At 34.9% G+C, this 16674-nt stretch overlaps 1 protein-coding gene across 1 annotated transcript in view; it reads right to left on the bottom strand.

The window, feature by feature from the left end:
- Positions 1-16674, bottom strand: part of LOC105619447 (discoidin domain-containing receptor 2-like) — an 80668-nt gene that overhangs the window by 39363 nt on the left and 24631 nt on the right. Inside the window, exons 3-7 of the mRNA XM_012200965.1 lie at positions 14409-14556; positions 12043-12222; positions 7409-7548; positions 6482-6689; positions 2892-3047 (exon numbers count right to left, since the gene is read on the bottom strand). Coding sequence (XP_012056355.1) covers positions 2892-3047; positions 6482-6689; positions 7409-7548; positions 12043-12222; positions 14409-14556 — 832 coding nt within the window. The remainder of the gene's footprint in view (positions 1-2891; positions 3048-6481; positions 6690-7408; positions 7549-12042; positions 12223-14408; positions 14557-16674) is intronic.

A 16674-nucleotide genomic window follows, 5' to 3' on the forward strand; every position in this document is an offset into this window, starting at 1 on the left:
TATATATATATATATATATATATATATATATATATATATATATATAATATAAAATGAGTGGATGTGTGTATATGTAGTAAACAGATGCACCCGTCATGTTCGGGGATACGGAGGGATTCGATTAGCTCAACGATTAACGGTTACACTGCAAGCTCAGTGATCTTGCACATTGTCATTGGCTTAGGGACTGCGCTCTAGAGATAATTTACATTAATTAATCGACATCGATCGTAATTCCTAAGGAAACTAGCTTTTAAGTGTTTAAGCAATTATTTAATAGAATCTTTTCTGTTTTTAAGTGTTTAAGCAATTATTTAATAGAATCTATTCTGTTTTTTCTATCTAATTATATTGTCCGACAAAATTTAACTTTTTTTCTTGTCGCTAATGTGAATAATTATTTCCGACGTATTTCTATCTGTTGAATATGAATCTGTTGATAAAGGTTGGCTGTTACGTTTTGAGAAAAATTATATCAAAGAGGCAAAAAACGACTATTTGAATGACCAGTTTTCAAAAAGTTATACCACTGGCAACTATTTTTTTTAATTTCATTAATGTGAAAATATCAACTTTTAGCTTTAAAATTCATTTCAATGATTTTTTTCCGCGATATAACAATTTGAATATAATGCTTTTCTCGTGTAATATACTCCAATAAATAAAGTTTTTAATCGAAATTAATTAGTCTTATTCATTTTATTACAATTAATAAACTTTTAGATAATCGCGACTGTCATTTTAAATCAAGCAAGTGGAATATCGATAGTAACGATAACTGTATTGATATAACAAAAGAATTTTCCATTAATAATATTTCGACGTCGCTACAGACAGCTGAACCGCGCGTGTACGTGATAGCGGATTCACTCGTCCATGACGCTTGCATCAAGCAACACGACCTATCACCGTAGATAATACCGCTGAGGTAACCTCACATAATGTACGATAGAACGATAATGATGATTGCGTTCATCACGAAGCTCGTAACTAGATCACGGTTGATCAGTGCCTGGCTGAACAAAAACAATATCCGCTGATGGCTTTCGTAGTTCACCGCAATAGTCTGATCATCGCTTGAGTATTTTATGAATCAATAAACGCATAAGAGAGAACAATCTAATAATAGTCACATTAAAATTTTTTTTAATTCCACGATCGGCAAATATTTGCATTCATAGTTTTAATATCATCGAATAGTATCAAAATGAAAATATTAAATGCATTTGATTTTTCTTTGAAATAGAGGATATTAAAGTCAATCGATCAATAAATACAGTCAATCGATCAAAAAATAATTATCCAATAGCAAGAAAGGAAACACATTCATCTTAATATTTCTTTATAAGAGAAAGAGTTATTCGCGCACAGATATCAAAACTAATTGTAAGCTGTAAACTTTATTTAACAAACTCTGATAAATTCTTCTCTTTGTTTTTTCTCCAAATAAAAAACATCAGAGAGAAGAGAGTTTAATTTTCCAGATAAAGATATATCTGCGACAAAAAAATTTCCATTTTGTTTCATGCTCTTTTTGAATTCTCAACATTTCGGTCTCGTTTCTTTCGACAAATCAATTTTGGCATAATGTTATAGAACACCAGCCGACAAGAAAGTATAATGTTATTCTTCATCTAGTACATCGTTGAACGTCTGTTTCATTACTTCGCAGATTATTACCCGCGTTGGCGCACATTTGTACCTTTCTGCGCGGTGTAATATGTAATGAGTATTAGGTATATGTCGCGCTTCAAGCGAGAAAACATAAATACCTCGTCCTGTTTTCTTGCGTTTTACCTTGGGCGAATTTAACAAGCGGACACGCAAAGAGCATTTCGCGCCAGCAATGTATACAAATACAAACCTACATTAAACGAGCACGCGAGCTTGAACCTAGCGATAGTTACGAAGAAATTTCAGCAATTTGAACATCGTCGCTGTGTGGTCGAAAAATTTTGCGCTATGTAATGCAAGAAACATCAGTAAGAAGAAAACACAAATTAGTTCAATGTTCATTTTTAAGAATATTGAAATCAATTAGCATTAAAAGTTTCGTTAATGAATCTTGATCTTTTTAACAGTATCTCGATACCGCGTTTCGACATTTCAGTCAAAGAAAATTAAAGAATTAATCAGGTTAATTGCGCGACTTTTATGAGAGTAAAAAAAGCATTCGTTCTATTGGTTAACAAACTCAGCGTAGTCAAGGAACAAAAGCGACCGCTCTTTTTCTTCCGTAATGTTTCTTTTGCAGGTAATCGAGGACATCCCTGGGACTACTCGATGTACTTTTTCGCACAGTTCTTTCGATCTGACGGAGTTTTCTAGTCTCATCGTCGCCGTTTTTCCATTAATTGCGGTGTAAGGACATCGCGTCATCAAAAAGAAGATTTGCTAAAGGTGCAAGTTATTGACTTTTTGACTATAATTACAACTAGAATTCCAAATGTAGAATTAAAAATACAAATTATTTAATATATTTCAGATTTCTTAAATTATTTAAAAAATTTTTACATTTCAAAAACATGTATATTTATATTTGTGTTTATAAATCAAATTCGGTTTCAGATTTCTTAATTAAATTTACGATTTCTAATAATATTATTAGAAAACTATATTAATTTTGTACTCGTTCGTGAAATCTAGAGAATTTCATGATAGACACGTATTATATAAAATATTCCAATTAACATTTTTTCATGTAAATATATGACTAGTAATAATCGTAATGATCCTTTTTTTGACACAATTCTTTTGTGATATATCGAGTTCATTGTTATAAAACATGACAAGGGAAAAAAGCATCGGTGAAAAGAACGTCAATTACGCGGAAAATTATGAACGTAGCTTATAACCAGTATAACAATGGAAAAATCGGACGGTAGACTTACAGGTGTTATCTTTGCTTTCCTCCTTATTAAAAGTAGCCTTCACTTCATCTCTCTGCAGTGGACCCTCGTTATTTTGATAGGGGCTGCCGGTCGCCAGTACAATAGCGCTCTTGTTCTTCGCCTCCTCGTCTTCGGTATTGTTCCATTCGGAGATAACTGTGCATTCAGGATTAGAGATAATGAAATCCGCACTCGTCAAGCTCATATTAAACATTCAGGCGTAGAAAACATTTATGTGTGTGTGTGTGTGTGTGGTGGTGTGTGTGTGTGTGTGTGTGTGTGTGTGTGTGTGTGTGTGTGTGTGTGTGTGTGTGTGTGTGTTATATAGTGAGAAAAGCACTGTTGAAACTAATTGAACTAATTAATAACTCGGTAAATTTTGTGCTATAAAATTGTCGATAATACACGACTAATTTAATAATTGTTAAAAGCGAATCTAATTTTCGTAAAATTAGAGAGAAACATGCAAAACCAAGTTCAAAAACAAGTTGAATATTACGCTTCATCTTCTGACAATTTCTCATCAGGTCCTTTGTGGCCAGTGTCGACGTAAAATTTCATTTGTATGTGGGATCGTTTTCTATGACATCGATCGTTTGAAAACGAACAAATATCGTGATCAGAATTTAATTCGTGTCACACGCAGCTGGAATTTCCCGTTAAGCAAACTGAAAATTAGTGTCGCGGCAGTTTATCGACTAATGGACACCAGAAAACATTCCAATTTTCGACCCGTTAGACGCGGTTTATACGCTCGACTTATAAAAAGAAAAATTAATCGAAATGGGACCCGAGCTTGCTTTCGGAGTTTTTGGCGCGTCGCGGTTCGCTCGATGGAAAACTCGATGCCGCGCTAAAGGGAGGAACGGGTAAGGGGAGTGATATATTTTCCTATCGATGACGCGGCTCAACGAAGCGTTTGTGCGACGTGAATACGAGTTATGTGGTATACAGGTGACGAGGAACATTGGTCGCCTCTGGGCCGGTCGGTCCAACTTATCGCTCGTAGTCGAGGACGGGGAGCAGCGGAGTACGTCGAATGATTAACGACATACCCACTCCCACGGTTGGCCCTGGTGCAACGAAGCGACACGGAACTTTCGAAAGCTTGCATTACCAGAGCCAGCTAAGTTCCGTCTCTCGGATCGTTTGAGACGGATTAAAAGAAATATTGGTGATCGATATGCGGTTTCGACGATGTCGATTAAGGTAGCCATTGGGCAAGTTGCTGTAATAGTTGCGTTTTGCTGCTGCGGAACCGCGGGATCGACCGAACTTGAGAGATTATACGGGAATATCGGTTTCACGGTGCTACGATACATTGTCTAATTGTAAGCTATATCACACTGCGATGAAAAATGTGCTTTTAATTCTTGAAAAAAATTTATGGACTTTTTCGTTTCTAAAAGTTACAGCGAACAGAAGAGATTACAGTTTTTATCCTAACTGTTTGTGTTTGTATTTAAAGAACAAGGCTCTCTCTTAAATAAGCTAAAGTGTAGTCATAATAGCTTTACAAACTCATAAATGTAATAAAGTTTCTTATACAATTCTAATTCAGAATATTTCCTGATTGTTTCTGTTGGTAGCATATTTTTCGTTCTGTAATATTCCGTGTACGAATTCTCCGATCTATATAAAAATTCAAGTTATTTTCTATCAAAGCCTTAAACGATCTAGCTGGATCTTAATGCTTATGTGATACTTGTGTGAATTTATATACTACGTATGTAGACCCCAGAAACGCGCGCCGAAATGATTTTTCGGTCTTGAAACACTTTAATTCTACTAAACTATCGCAATAATATTACGAAATTGACGAATTAAATTTTTCGAACAAAAAAAAATTTCTCTCCCTGTTTCTAGAAACTACATACGTAATAATAAATTTACACAAGAATCATACAAGCATTAAGATCCTCCTATTTAGCGTTTAAGGCTTTGATTTTTACAGTTTGTGTTATCACATATACTATAATATATTATATTGTTTATTTTCTATCAATTATTTTCTATTTTCTAAGTAAACACAATCACTGTTTCTAAAATAGCAAGAGATAGAAAAATGTTATTGAGAACAATTAATAATCAATACTTTGTTCTTGCTGTGAGGTTGCGAAGAAAGTATTAATTGGAAAGAATTAATTGTTGAGAAAGTATTAATTGGAAAGAATTAATTGTTGCTTGATAATATATTGACACATTAATAAGAAATTAACGAAAAAATTATATGTTGCATGTCTTGAGAAAGACATGTAATTACGTACAAGTAATAGACATAATTTCGTACAAGTAATTTTCAAAATGAAATACGTGCAAGTTTTATGTACCACTTGATATGGTGACAAAGAAAATCATTCGCTTCAGCGTTACGTTGCCGAAGTTATCTTTCTCGTGAAAGGAAAGAACAGCGCACTGAGAGAATGATTAACGACGGCTTCGCTCGTCTGGTTCGTGCAACATTCCGGCTTTTCGAGACAAAACTTTTTGAGAGTATATATTCGAATGTGTGTGTGTGTGTGTGTGTGTGTGTGTGTGTGTGTGTGTGAATGTGTGTATGTATGTGTGTGTGGCAAGTAAGTTTCGTTTCCGGTTTGCGACCATGTGCTCTCATTCGCACAACGTGCCGTGGATACTTCTGCTTTTTGCTTTTCGCGGTGCTTTAAAGTCGAGCAAACAACATAGGACTAAACGATTTCAGAAACTTTAAATGTTTCTCATGGTCTTTTCTTTGGAATACGATACTATTGTCCGAGCAATTTCGTAATAGTAAATATGTATAACTGCGACAGATATTTTTCTCTCTTAGCGATCATGTTATATTTATTGTTAAGATCTAAAGAAAATAAGAATAAAATAGAAAAAGGGAGAAAGAATGTTGTTGAATTTATAAACAGCAAAACTGCGTTCATGTATTGAAAAGTAATAAAATATATTTCAATATATTTTCATAACATTTCTGAAATATTTCTTCCCATTACACTTCTGTTTAATCGATATTAAATACTTTTTTAATATCCATTTTATATTTTAAATCAGCGAAACTCTGACAACGAATTTTAGTCTCTAGAAGAATAGCCTCTATGCAAAATAAGTTTATCTTATTTACCATATTAATTTAATAATTATACATATCTATCGCGCGCAGTTTTCTTGAAACTATCGTCGAAATAATTTTTCTCTCCGAGCTTCGTGCGCACGAACTTTGGGACCATTTTCTTTCTACCGTCTGCAGTATCACTGTGCTCATATCTTCGACGAAAGTATGTCACTTAAAATTGGAAATCGCGTTGGATCGCGCGCTCGTGATAAGACGCGCTTCGAAACTGTTCTATTTCTAGATTTCAATTTTCTGGACCGCCTACTTTGATTTTCCGTTTAACTAAAAGTGCGTCTATAAATGCGAAAGAGTCGCGGGGTAAAAGGCGTACCGCCAGACAATGTTTTAACTTCGCCATTACTCTCGGTCGTTCCGACGCGACGCGAGAAACGCGCGCGAGTGTTACCGAAAGAGTAACACCCAGGAGATAAATTTCGACTGCGCGTGGGATGGCAGAAGGGAGGAGACGGTGAATCGATCTTTCTCTTACCTGATTCGAAGATTACCTCGCTGAGCATGATCCACCGTGCGGCGAAGTAGAGCTGCAATTTTAGGAAGCGGCCGGCGCGCGAATGCAGCTTTATGGTGACCTCACGCGCCTGTTCAAGAACTTGATCAGGTATGTAAGAGAAATGGACAGGTTCGCCGGTAAACTGGTTGCCACCTGTGCCGAGATAGACCTTCGCGTACGAGAAAACCTGCGAAGACATCACAAAAATTATGCAATGTGTGAGCGGAAGGTGACTAACTTTTCAAAAAGAGAAAAAGGGATATATAAAAAAAATTCAATGTGCTGTAATTAGATTTTAATAGATAAACATTTTTTATATTGTTTTGTATAACTATATGTAATGAACAATATTATGTTATTATATTTAAAAAATCTTTCAAAAAGGATAAATAATCATGTCTTTAATTTGGAACAAAATTTGGAACGCGTTGTAAAGCGAAGACGAAAAGATAAAATTTGGAACTGTCCTTTCTAATTTGGGACGGTTGATTATCTTACTTTACGGAAATGGAATTAAGCGATTGGATAATGCCCGAATGAGGAAAATAATCATGCATTGTATTGCTTCTTCGCTCCGAGGATGTTTCTATCGTTCATAAAGTCATATTAGATATGGACATATATATTGTTATATAATACAATAGGGGAAATGCATGATGTGCTTATTTTAGAGAGATAAGCTGCGCAGATGAAAATAATTTAGCGAGAGACATTTAAAAATTCGCTATCGATGAATGAATGATTAAGCGAACAGACGGCAAATATCGCACTAAATCGTAAGGAAAATGTTTTTAAAACCGCGTAAAAGCACGAAAGCATCGGCAAAGATGTGATCGTGAAATTTACGATAGTTCCTGGAGCTCGTAACTTTCGAAATAATACCGGTAACAGCGCGAATGGCGATACCTGCACGTCCTTCGTGAAGTAATTGTTCATGTGTAGATGTATGGCAGTGAAGTTCCTCGAGTAGTCGAACTCGAAAGTTATTTCCACCGGACGTCCAAGCATGTTGGGTGTGTCGTTTCGCCAGCCGACCCATTCGTATCCTTGAATACACACGAACGAATTATTCGTTATAATACCTCACAATTTTGGATAATCTTGAAAAAAATCTAGAGTTGTGCCTCTTGTTGTCGTTAGTTAAAATTATAAGATTATAATCTGTTTTCACGATATAGGGTTAAAATAAAAGTTATCAAGAAATTCATGAATTGATGAATCTCTCAATAACCTTTAATCTTTAAGTTTAACCACACTGAAGAAAGTACTGAATTTTAATAAATATTTATTTAAGTAGTAATATAATTCTAAGTAAATATTTATCAAATGTAAATGTATTATTTGATACATTAATTTAATTATTATATTTTTTATTGAATAAATATTTACTTATTGAAAATAAAAAATTTATTTATTATTATTTAAAGAAATATGTATTAATATTTAAAATAATTTTTTCAATGCATATATTGTGAAAACAAGTTTGTAATGCTCTTGATTTTAAGTTAATAAAATGTTGAGGATTACTACTGAATTTGTAATAAGAAGACGAACTCTTTTGTCTATTCAAATCTCTTTTTAACAAAAGATCCATTCCTAAGCCTAAAATCAATTTACTAGTGAAAAATTCATTCCAGCATGTGTATATTAATATATACGTAATTTTTATACGTTAAATTTGTGTTACGCTTTTTGATATTTAACAATAATTGAAGGTTGTGCTATATTAAATTCATCTTTTACGCTTCATGGAGAGAACATATCCAATAAAAATTGTAATCTATATATGTCACGTAGGAAAGTTCCGATACATACGTTTGAATTTAAAAAAAAAGTTTTATGTTGCGGGTTGTATGATACGGTAAACCATTTATAGGTGCGGTGCACGCACCTATAAACAAGACAATAAAATCTGTAACGCGAATAGTGGACAATTCGTGCGTGACATCGAATTTATTTGAATGTAGCGTAAACGGAAAACATATGCATGAAAAACAAATATCTAACATTCCTATGGTAAATACATGTCATATATATCATGCACAAATACATATATAATGAGAAATACCATAGTACCAATTTTAAAAAGTTACAACTTGTTAATGTTTAAATTCCAATTAGAGTTAAATAAATCACACAAAGTACTAACCAGAGAAAGGAGCAGAAGTAAAAGATTTTATTTTTTCACTAAAAACCTAATAAAAACTGATTTTCAATGAGGTAATACTAAAAGAAGTTTCGTATAACTTAAAGTCTTTGGGGAAGTACCGTGCTGTGCTGCCGTTTTACAACGAAGATAATTTAATATAGGTAACTCGGTAATAATTTAAATAATTTGCAAGAACGTGACCTTCGCAGTTTTCTTAGGATTTAAAGACGTTTCTTGTTATATAATGCTGCCAAAAATACTCATACAAGAGTGTTCGCTTAATAGAATTTAAATTACCCGTTTCAGATTCGCAAGTTAAGCTTTCACGTGGGACTCGTATGCTTCCTCGAAACGTTAATTACGTTTCAAGTTTGTTTTCGTGCTTTCTATTCGTCTCGCTTCATTTCTCCCGGAAATGTTTCGCTTGGTGTATAGCAGCGCGAGAAGCGTGATATGCGATACGGAAAAGTTTCGAGCTATGGAGCGGCCATGGCAGGTTATTGCGCGAGAGTCTCGCCATTAGATCCCACTATATGAGTACATGTGGAAACACACGTGTCCCGCGGGAATATGCGGATTGAAAATGGACTGCAATAATCCTAAAGTCTGGCCGGTACGGCGTGTTATGCATTTCTCAGAAATACTCCTGTTACTTTCAACATTCGCTCCGAAATCTCTAGCTCCACCGCATTTTTCCATTTAAATGTCTGCACACAAACATGGCTCATGCTATACTTGCTAGAATTAATAACGAAAAACAAGTTTTGAAACCATGTTTTTACGAAAAAATGTACTGCGGTATGATTAATATTCTTGAAAATTTGATGAAATTGAAATTTTAGATATTTAATATTTAATATTAAATTTCATTAATATTTCGATTCTTTAAATCTGGTTTTTAATAAATATACATGTTTTGTATTAATCAAAATGCAAGAAAAATAAAAATACCTCTCTATTTATTTAACAGTACATTCTTTAAATATTCTTTCGTTTTTATATTCTCTGTTTTTGTTTGGCATCAGTTTACATATTATAAAATGTAATAGATTCTAAGTTCTATTATTTTAGAAAAATATATTATTTCTGTAATTTTTTAAAATCATTTCCTTTTCTTCTCTATGAAATCTCTAAAAAAAAAAACGACGCTGCGAGATGGAAAGAAAAAAAATAAAAAAGATCTTCTATAGTTCCGAATCCGGTGTCGTCGTTCCTGCACTTTGACATTGTCGGAAGGGAATCGTGGGTTCGTCGTAGCGACATAAGAATCTTAGAGTATATTAAAACTTACGAGAATTTCAATCATGCAGTTTGCATTGTGTGTCCGCACGCGACTTTGTGTTTGGATTCCTGTGCAACAACTACTGCGATCGTCCCTTCCGTTTTCAACAATATACCGGGTCTGCGCGGTGGCGTTATATCGCCCTGACCTATCCGCTTTCATACAACCCCCTTCCTCTCTTAATATCGTCCCTCGAGTAAATAGTTTCCAGTTTCCTGTCGTCGTCGCCTTCGGCCGCTATCTACCATCAATTCTGAACCTTCACGAGGATCGTAAGATAACCACGCTGGGCGAGTATATACCTTACCAACACCTTCGTTGGTTGATGATTTTCTCCTTTAAAGCGTTTCGGGAAAGATTGTATAGTTACGAACATACAATGCTCGTAAACCAGAAATAAGGATGACCACGTGTTGTCAATTATCACAAACGTTTCACTGATACTTTACTAAACAAGAGAGAAGTTTGTTACGAGAACGTTATGATGTTTTAATCGAGATAGTTAATTATAGTACGTAAGTTTTCCGCAGAAAGTTTCTGTTATATATTCCGAGAATAATATTTCGCAAAATCATAAATCGCGCGCATTGTTGATCGCTTTTCATAAATTTTGATTATACTTTAAAAATATGATTTATATCCATATATACATATGAATATATCCTAATAAATAACTTCATACATATTTTATAATTTTCTTCTTTTTTCGCTATTTGCGAATTCTCTCTTACGTTTTTGAAGTGTTTTTAAAAACTTTCGAATGAAGGTGCTGGTGCAAATATCGATCTCGAGTGAAAAATTTGTTTCGACTGCAGGAATATCGGACGACGGCATTTTCTGGTTTAAAGAGAGTCGGGAGAAGTTGTACGCAGTTTTGCCAGGTTTAAAAGTTTAAGAAGGCGGAAGCACGACGGTGTATCCAAGTGTAGTAGCAGCGGTGGAGGGTGTCTCGTGGTATAAATGGAAAGACACAAATGTATCCAGAAGGCGAGTAAACAGCACCGACTGGTTGCAGCCTAGCTCGCGGTTCAATATAAATGTAAATTGGAACAGATTCGAGCGAGCGCTGTGAAACACGTTTGGCTCCGAAGCCCAAGCTCTTCCACTGCTGGCCCTCTCGGCTTTTCTAGACTCTGCTGACCCTTTCGACTTTCTCGTTTACACACCTACACACACCTGGAGTAGACCGACAGGAAAATTTCATTTTCATTCTGGCGTACACGCTTCGAAAACGGACGCATCTCGCATAGGTGACGACGAATATTGCGCTTGATCAATCGTTCGAAAAACCGTTTCCGTACACGAACACATCCTTCTCAATTAAATTTCGACGGTCATTCGGTTTCCTGAATAAAATTCATGGATATCCATAGAATAGGTGCTATTGATACCACACGCGATGAATTAGTTCCAGTCGGTATCACGCGCATTAATCATTGCTTCATTAAATAAAAAAAAAACACGATTTTCGGATTGATCAAATGTACCGAACAAATCGACTAGAAGGTAAGCATCCATAAAAAAGAAGGAATATTGGCAAAGTAATGTGTGCTTTTGATACATAAAATCAAGCGAATAAAATACGTGTAAATTGAAAATTCATGAAATAACGAAGCGAATATGTTCGTTCTAAAGCGGAAGCTATCCGAGATATTTTAACAGAATTCTCGTCGCGCATTCACATATTTGAAATTATATGTGCTGCGCTGCGAGGAATGCATTTTATACATAACAGCTACGTACAGGATACTGATGTAGTGTTTTAACATTATTCAAGATACGCTTTGTGCACGCTCTTATTTCATTACTTTCTTATTTCACCGCGTGCATTAATAGTAGTGTAAAGTGTTCTGAAACAAGAGCGTAATCGCTCGAAGAGACGCGTGTAAGTCCATGTTGCAAAATTACAACAGGATTACGGGGCCGCGAGCCGCTATTTAGTCCGGAGAAAGAAATTAACGAGTAAGATAGCGTGAGATACCGATAGATTAAGAAGACTAGACAGTTGGCGGGCATGGTATCTCGCGGAGACGGCTCTATCACGCTAATCTAGACACGATCTAGCGTCGGCGCTAATCTCATTCCAACACGAAGCAGTCCATGCCTTACCCTTTCCGTTACCACTGACGTCCAATCTGAAGTTGTCGGGACCCTTTTGCCCGTCGACAAGTTGACCAAGTCCCCCGGAGAGGTAACCCGCTTCTTCGCGGCCGTCGTATGTCCTGTCGGAAAGGTCAACCTCGGAACCCCTCTTGATTCCTTGGGGCATGGAATACGAAACGAGACCCTCTGGAAGAATAAGGAGAAGCCGGATATAAAGAATATATAAGCTTCTGAACTATGCATCATCACGTTGCTACGTGGGCCATGAACGTTTTCTCCCGACAGTACGTGATAAGATTGCGGACGGTTACGGGTAAAGCGCACGTCGTCGGGAAGAAGTAACGAGGGTCAACATTTTTAATCTCGGTGCACTGAGGATTACCGGGATCGATCTAAAGCGCTGTCACGCAATAACTAGACTAGAACTTCGTGCTGTGATGCGAATCTCACCGATCACGACGTCAAGCTCTCTTTCGTTCCGCAACGTATCGCACAGTTTTCGTTAAAAATGCGACGAAGTAAGCGACTTATGTCAGAACAAAATGTACTCCTAGACTGTCAGGCGTCAATAAGCACGAATGAGTTACACGGTTTGGTACTTGGGAGGGAAATGTCGCGTCGCTTCCTCATACCGATCGAGTATTTTTCCGTTCAATGGTGTTCAAATGGTAAATTGTTTTTACAAATTTCAGTATGAAATATGTGTACGAGATATATACTTCTCTGGTACATTTTGCAATGTTTACGTGAAATAGTTGAAAAAGACCGTTTTGATTAAAGCACCGATAGAATGAAAAATCAATTCTATTTGCACAGCTTTTTCATTGATGAGACTGGAAATAATATAGTATCGATTGTAATCATCTATTTGTTTATTGTATTTATTATAACCATTTTGTAGTTTTGTTGCAATCGATAATAATAATGATAAAGTCTTTGTCAAATGTAGAAAGTCTCATTACGATAATTGTAGAACATAATTCTATGTCTTCTCTCTTCTATATATCTTCCTTCTGTCATTTGCATGGTTACGGTTCTTACTTGGTAATGGCCTGAACGTTTGCTAATGCCATTCGTAAGTCACAATTTATTTTGCAAGTCAATATTATTGGCAGCCGCTGTAATTGTGCGTTTAAACGATATAACGATGGTCGAGGCTATGTGGATGGCACAGTTAGCGGCTGCCGCATAGTTCGTCGTGGTTGGATTAATGTAGACGCAGCTGTGGCTCACGGCCCACGGTGATCGTAAATCTATGTTAATCTCAGATTCAGGAGAGACTGACACGTTACATCGGCGTCTTGTCAGATAGTCAGCGAAGGTTGACGAAAATTCAAGTTCAAAATCTCGTGGCGAACAAAATGCGAATTAATTACATGCGATTCAATTCATCATATGTCTTTATAAATAAATGATGTTAAATAACATTGATAACATTATTAAGATACATATTATTTATTAATATTACGTGCTCAAGGACAGAATCCTCTAAAACGCCTCAAACGACATATTACGAATGCTACGTAGATTAAAAAAGAACAATATAAAGCCTAATGATCTGAGTACAATAAAAAGAACAACAAAAAGAAAAAAATTAAAGAGATATAAAAAAGAGATATAAGGTTTTAAAGAGATGTAAGATTTTCTTATTGTAGACAAGTTTGAAGTTTTGTGAACAAAGACGAAAATAAAGATCTTGAACTTTACGGCTAAATCTATATCTGTCGAATTCTTGTATAAAAATTTCCGTTCTTTTTTGGTATATCTATTCTGGTTTCAACCATCAGACTAAAGTAAATCTAAGTTACTGTTGAGGTTGTGACGATTGCTGTCTCTCGTCAGAGAGTAATTCTGGGAAAGTCGACTACGAAACCAATGTAAAATATAGAATGCATGATGACACGCAAGCGATTCCAAAGGGATTTCTACCGCTTGTTTTCAATTTTATTTTCATAAGTGTTGTGGTAGTGCAGGTGTTGATGAAATCACATATAATTGACTTTACTTATATATAGCGTGAAATTCATTTGTCACGGTAGCTGTTAACACGAAAGAGTAACAATATTCTATAATAATTTTATAAAAAAATATCAAATTATATCTTTTTATATTTCGAATAATTTTATATATTGCATCATTTTGCGTGCAGCGTGTTAGTGGTAAAATTTTTTCAGATCGGACTGTAATATTTTTTTTCATTTATTTTCAAACAGTTAAAATTGCAATAAAAAATATATGACAAACATTATGAGTTAAAATATATTGATTCAAATATATTTTCCTCGCCTGCAAGCGAAGTGAACAGCAACTTGTAAATGAATAGATGATGGGGAAACATGATAAAAAGGACTATGTTCACATATTTCACTCACCTGTCCATGAACAGCCGTAAAGCTCTACGCGCATACATACTGTGCGCATATGAGAGGTGTAAGGGATAAAACGGATTTTTGTTGCGATTACAGCTGGATCGAAGATTTGTTCCTCCTCCGAATATGGATTGTTATTGCCCACCAAAAGCTGCAACAAAAAAGAACAACACAATTGTTAATACGCCGTATATAGACAAAAATAGTTATGACAAAGAGAAGACAAGAAAAATATGGTAACGTTACCGAGAAAAGCTGCAATTTGTATTCAACAATTTGTATCACTGTTACATATGATATTTTTGCTGAAACGAGGGGTTTTTATGTTATCATGTACACACAATGGAGACGCACGATGAAATAGTTAACTTTAGTCACACCCAGATATTTCTATTCCGGTTGAAAAGCAGGAAAACAACAAGCGCGCATTTCAGCATCTGGTACAAAACCTGTTTTTTACACACTGTACGTATTTTTTTTTTTTTTAGTTTATTATTCAGAGTATCGCGAATTTTTTATACTATACAATTTTCCAAAAGATGGTATTGAAAAAAAAAACACGGTTTTAATTCTATCGCTACACGGACTACGTATATTTTCGAATACTTTAACAGTAGCATTTTTTTTTTCAAAATCTACTCTACTGTTAGTTTTAAAAAAATGTAATTTTTTAAATTTCACATATGGTTTGAGAAATGTCAAAGTAATATCTATAGTTCGGTGTTGTAAGTTGAATTTAAAGAAAAATAATATCTATGATTTGTTCATGACGATGTATGAGAACACATGCAACGCGTAACGGTTGCGTTAGGGATAAGGCTGTCCGATATTCATTGGAACATGTTTACAACACTAAGAACGAATCTCACAGGCCGGAAGCGTCATTTTCCAGATCCGATTAGTAAACAATCGTCCGTCGTGAACCTCCTCTAAATGTAAATGCAAGCGTTAAATCTAGCTTGGAAGCACAGGTCTCCCTTTCCTCTCTTCTCTCTGCGCCATATACACATTCGCGTTCTGCATGTCGTATCGCGTCGCAGAGACGTACATATATATAGGTCGTCGCCATCGACGAACATGAGATTAACATTGAAATACGAACGTCAGGGCGCGTCCGAGGATCACATCAAGTTCGATAGGATCGACCAGGTTGTTTGAGAAACAAAGTCTTAAATTCGACATATACGTATATTAGCACGTATACTGATAGACATGTTAGGGATAATAATATACTGTATCTGCATCCATGTTCGCTTGGAGCTATGTAATTCAGTAGCTATGTCTGTATCCTGTTCTGTTTTGCATTCTGAGCATTTGGACGGATTAGCGGTTCTCATTTCCCGTTATATTCGCGTCGTAAAATTTTATCTGTAATTACAAGCTTATCTCAGCAGCCTCTATAATGATAATACGCGCAACGAATGGATAATATTATTAAATAACATAGTGAACTATAAAGGAGATATTGTCTATGATAATATATCATTTCATCAATCATCGTTAATATTTGTCTTACAGAATTATCTGATTTTTTTCTCCTTTTCTGTGTTACGGTAAGAGATTGACGACTACAGCAAAGGTTTTTTAAACTCAGCTAGTCAGAAGATTGATCTGAACAAATTAATATATTTTTACATCGTACTTTATAAAAGAATAGATTAAACTTGATAACTGTTTTAACGATCATTTATATTAAATTTCATATGCTTCTACTTGAAAAGATTATTGACATCTTATTTTTGTATGCTTTGCAATATTAGGTTAAAACACATAGCGCGAAATACATAGCACTACGAATTTTAAAATTCAGCTTCGTTAAAATAAACAAAATTTAAATTTAAAAAAGTTTTAAAGTTTAAAATCTTTACTTTCAAAAGGTCCCTATGTGAATTTTTGTGAGTTTGATATGTAGAAAACTATGAATCGAGAAATTTTCTTCTCACTTTGTGAGCCTGTCACGTGCCCCTAAAAAAACTTGCGAAAATTTTTGACTTCCTAACGTGAAAGCTTAGTTTTTCTTATAAAATCATTTTTTAAACATGTTTCTAAAATTTTTTGTTACTGAATTATCATAGATTAAATAAAAGGAATATTTTGACTTTGATTGTTTATAACTCTATTAAAAATCATCAAACCGCAATTTAAAAAAACAAATTTAAAAAAGCTGAAACTTTGCTCTATCAAATAGTAAAATAATTGTTAAATTTTTTTAAATGTAGAGATATGATATAAATGAAATAGTAACTCTTGTATCAATATATATATATAT

The sequence above is a fragment of the Atta cephalotes genome, assembly GCF_000143395.1.
Source record: "Atta cephalotes unplaced genomic scaffold scaffold00021, whole genome shotgun sequence".
NCBI classification, from domain to species: domain Eukaryota; kingdom Metazoa; phylum Arthropoda; class Insecta; order Hymenoptera; family Formicidae; genus Atta; species Atta cephalotes.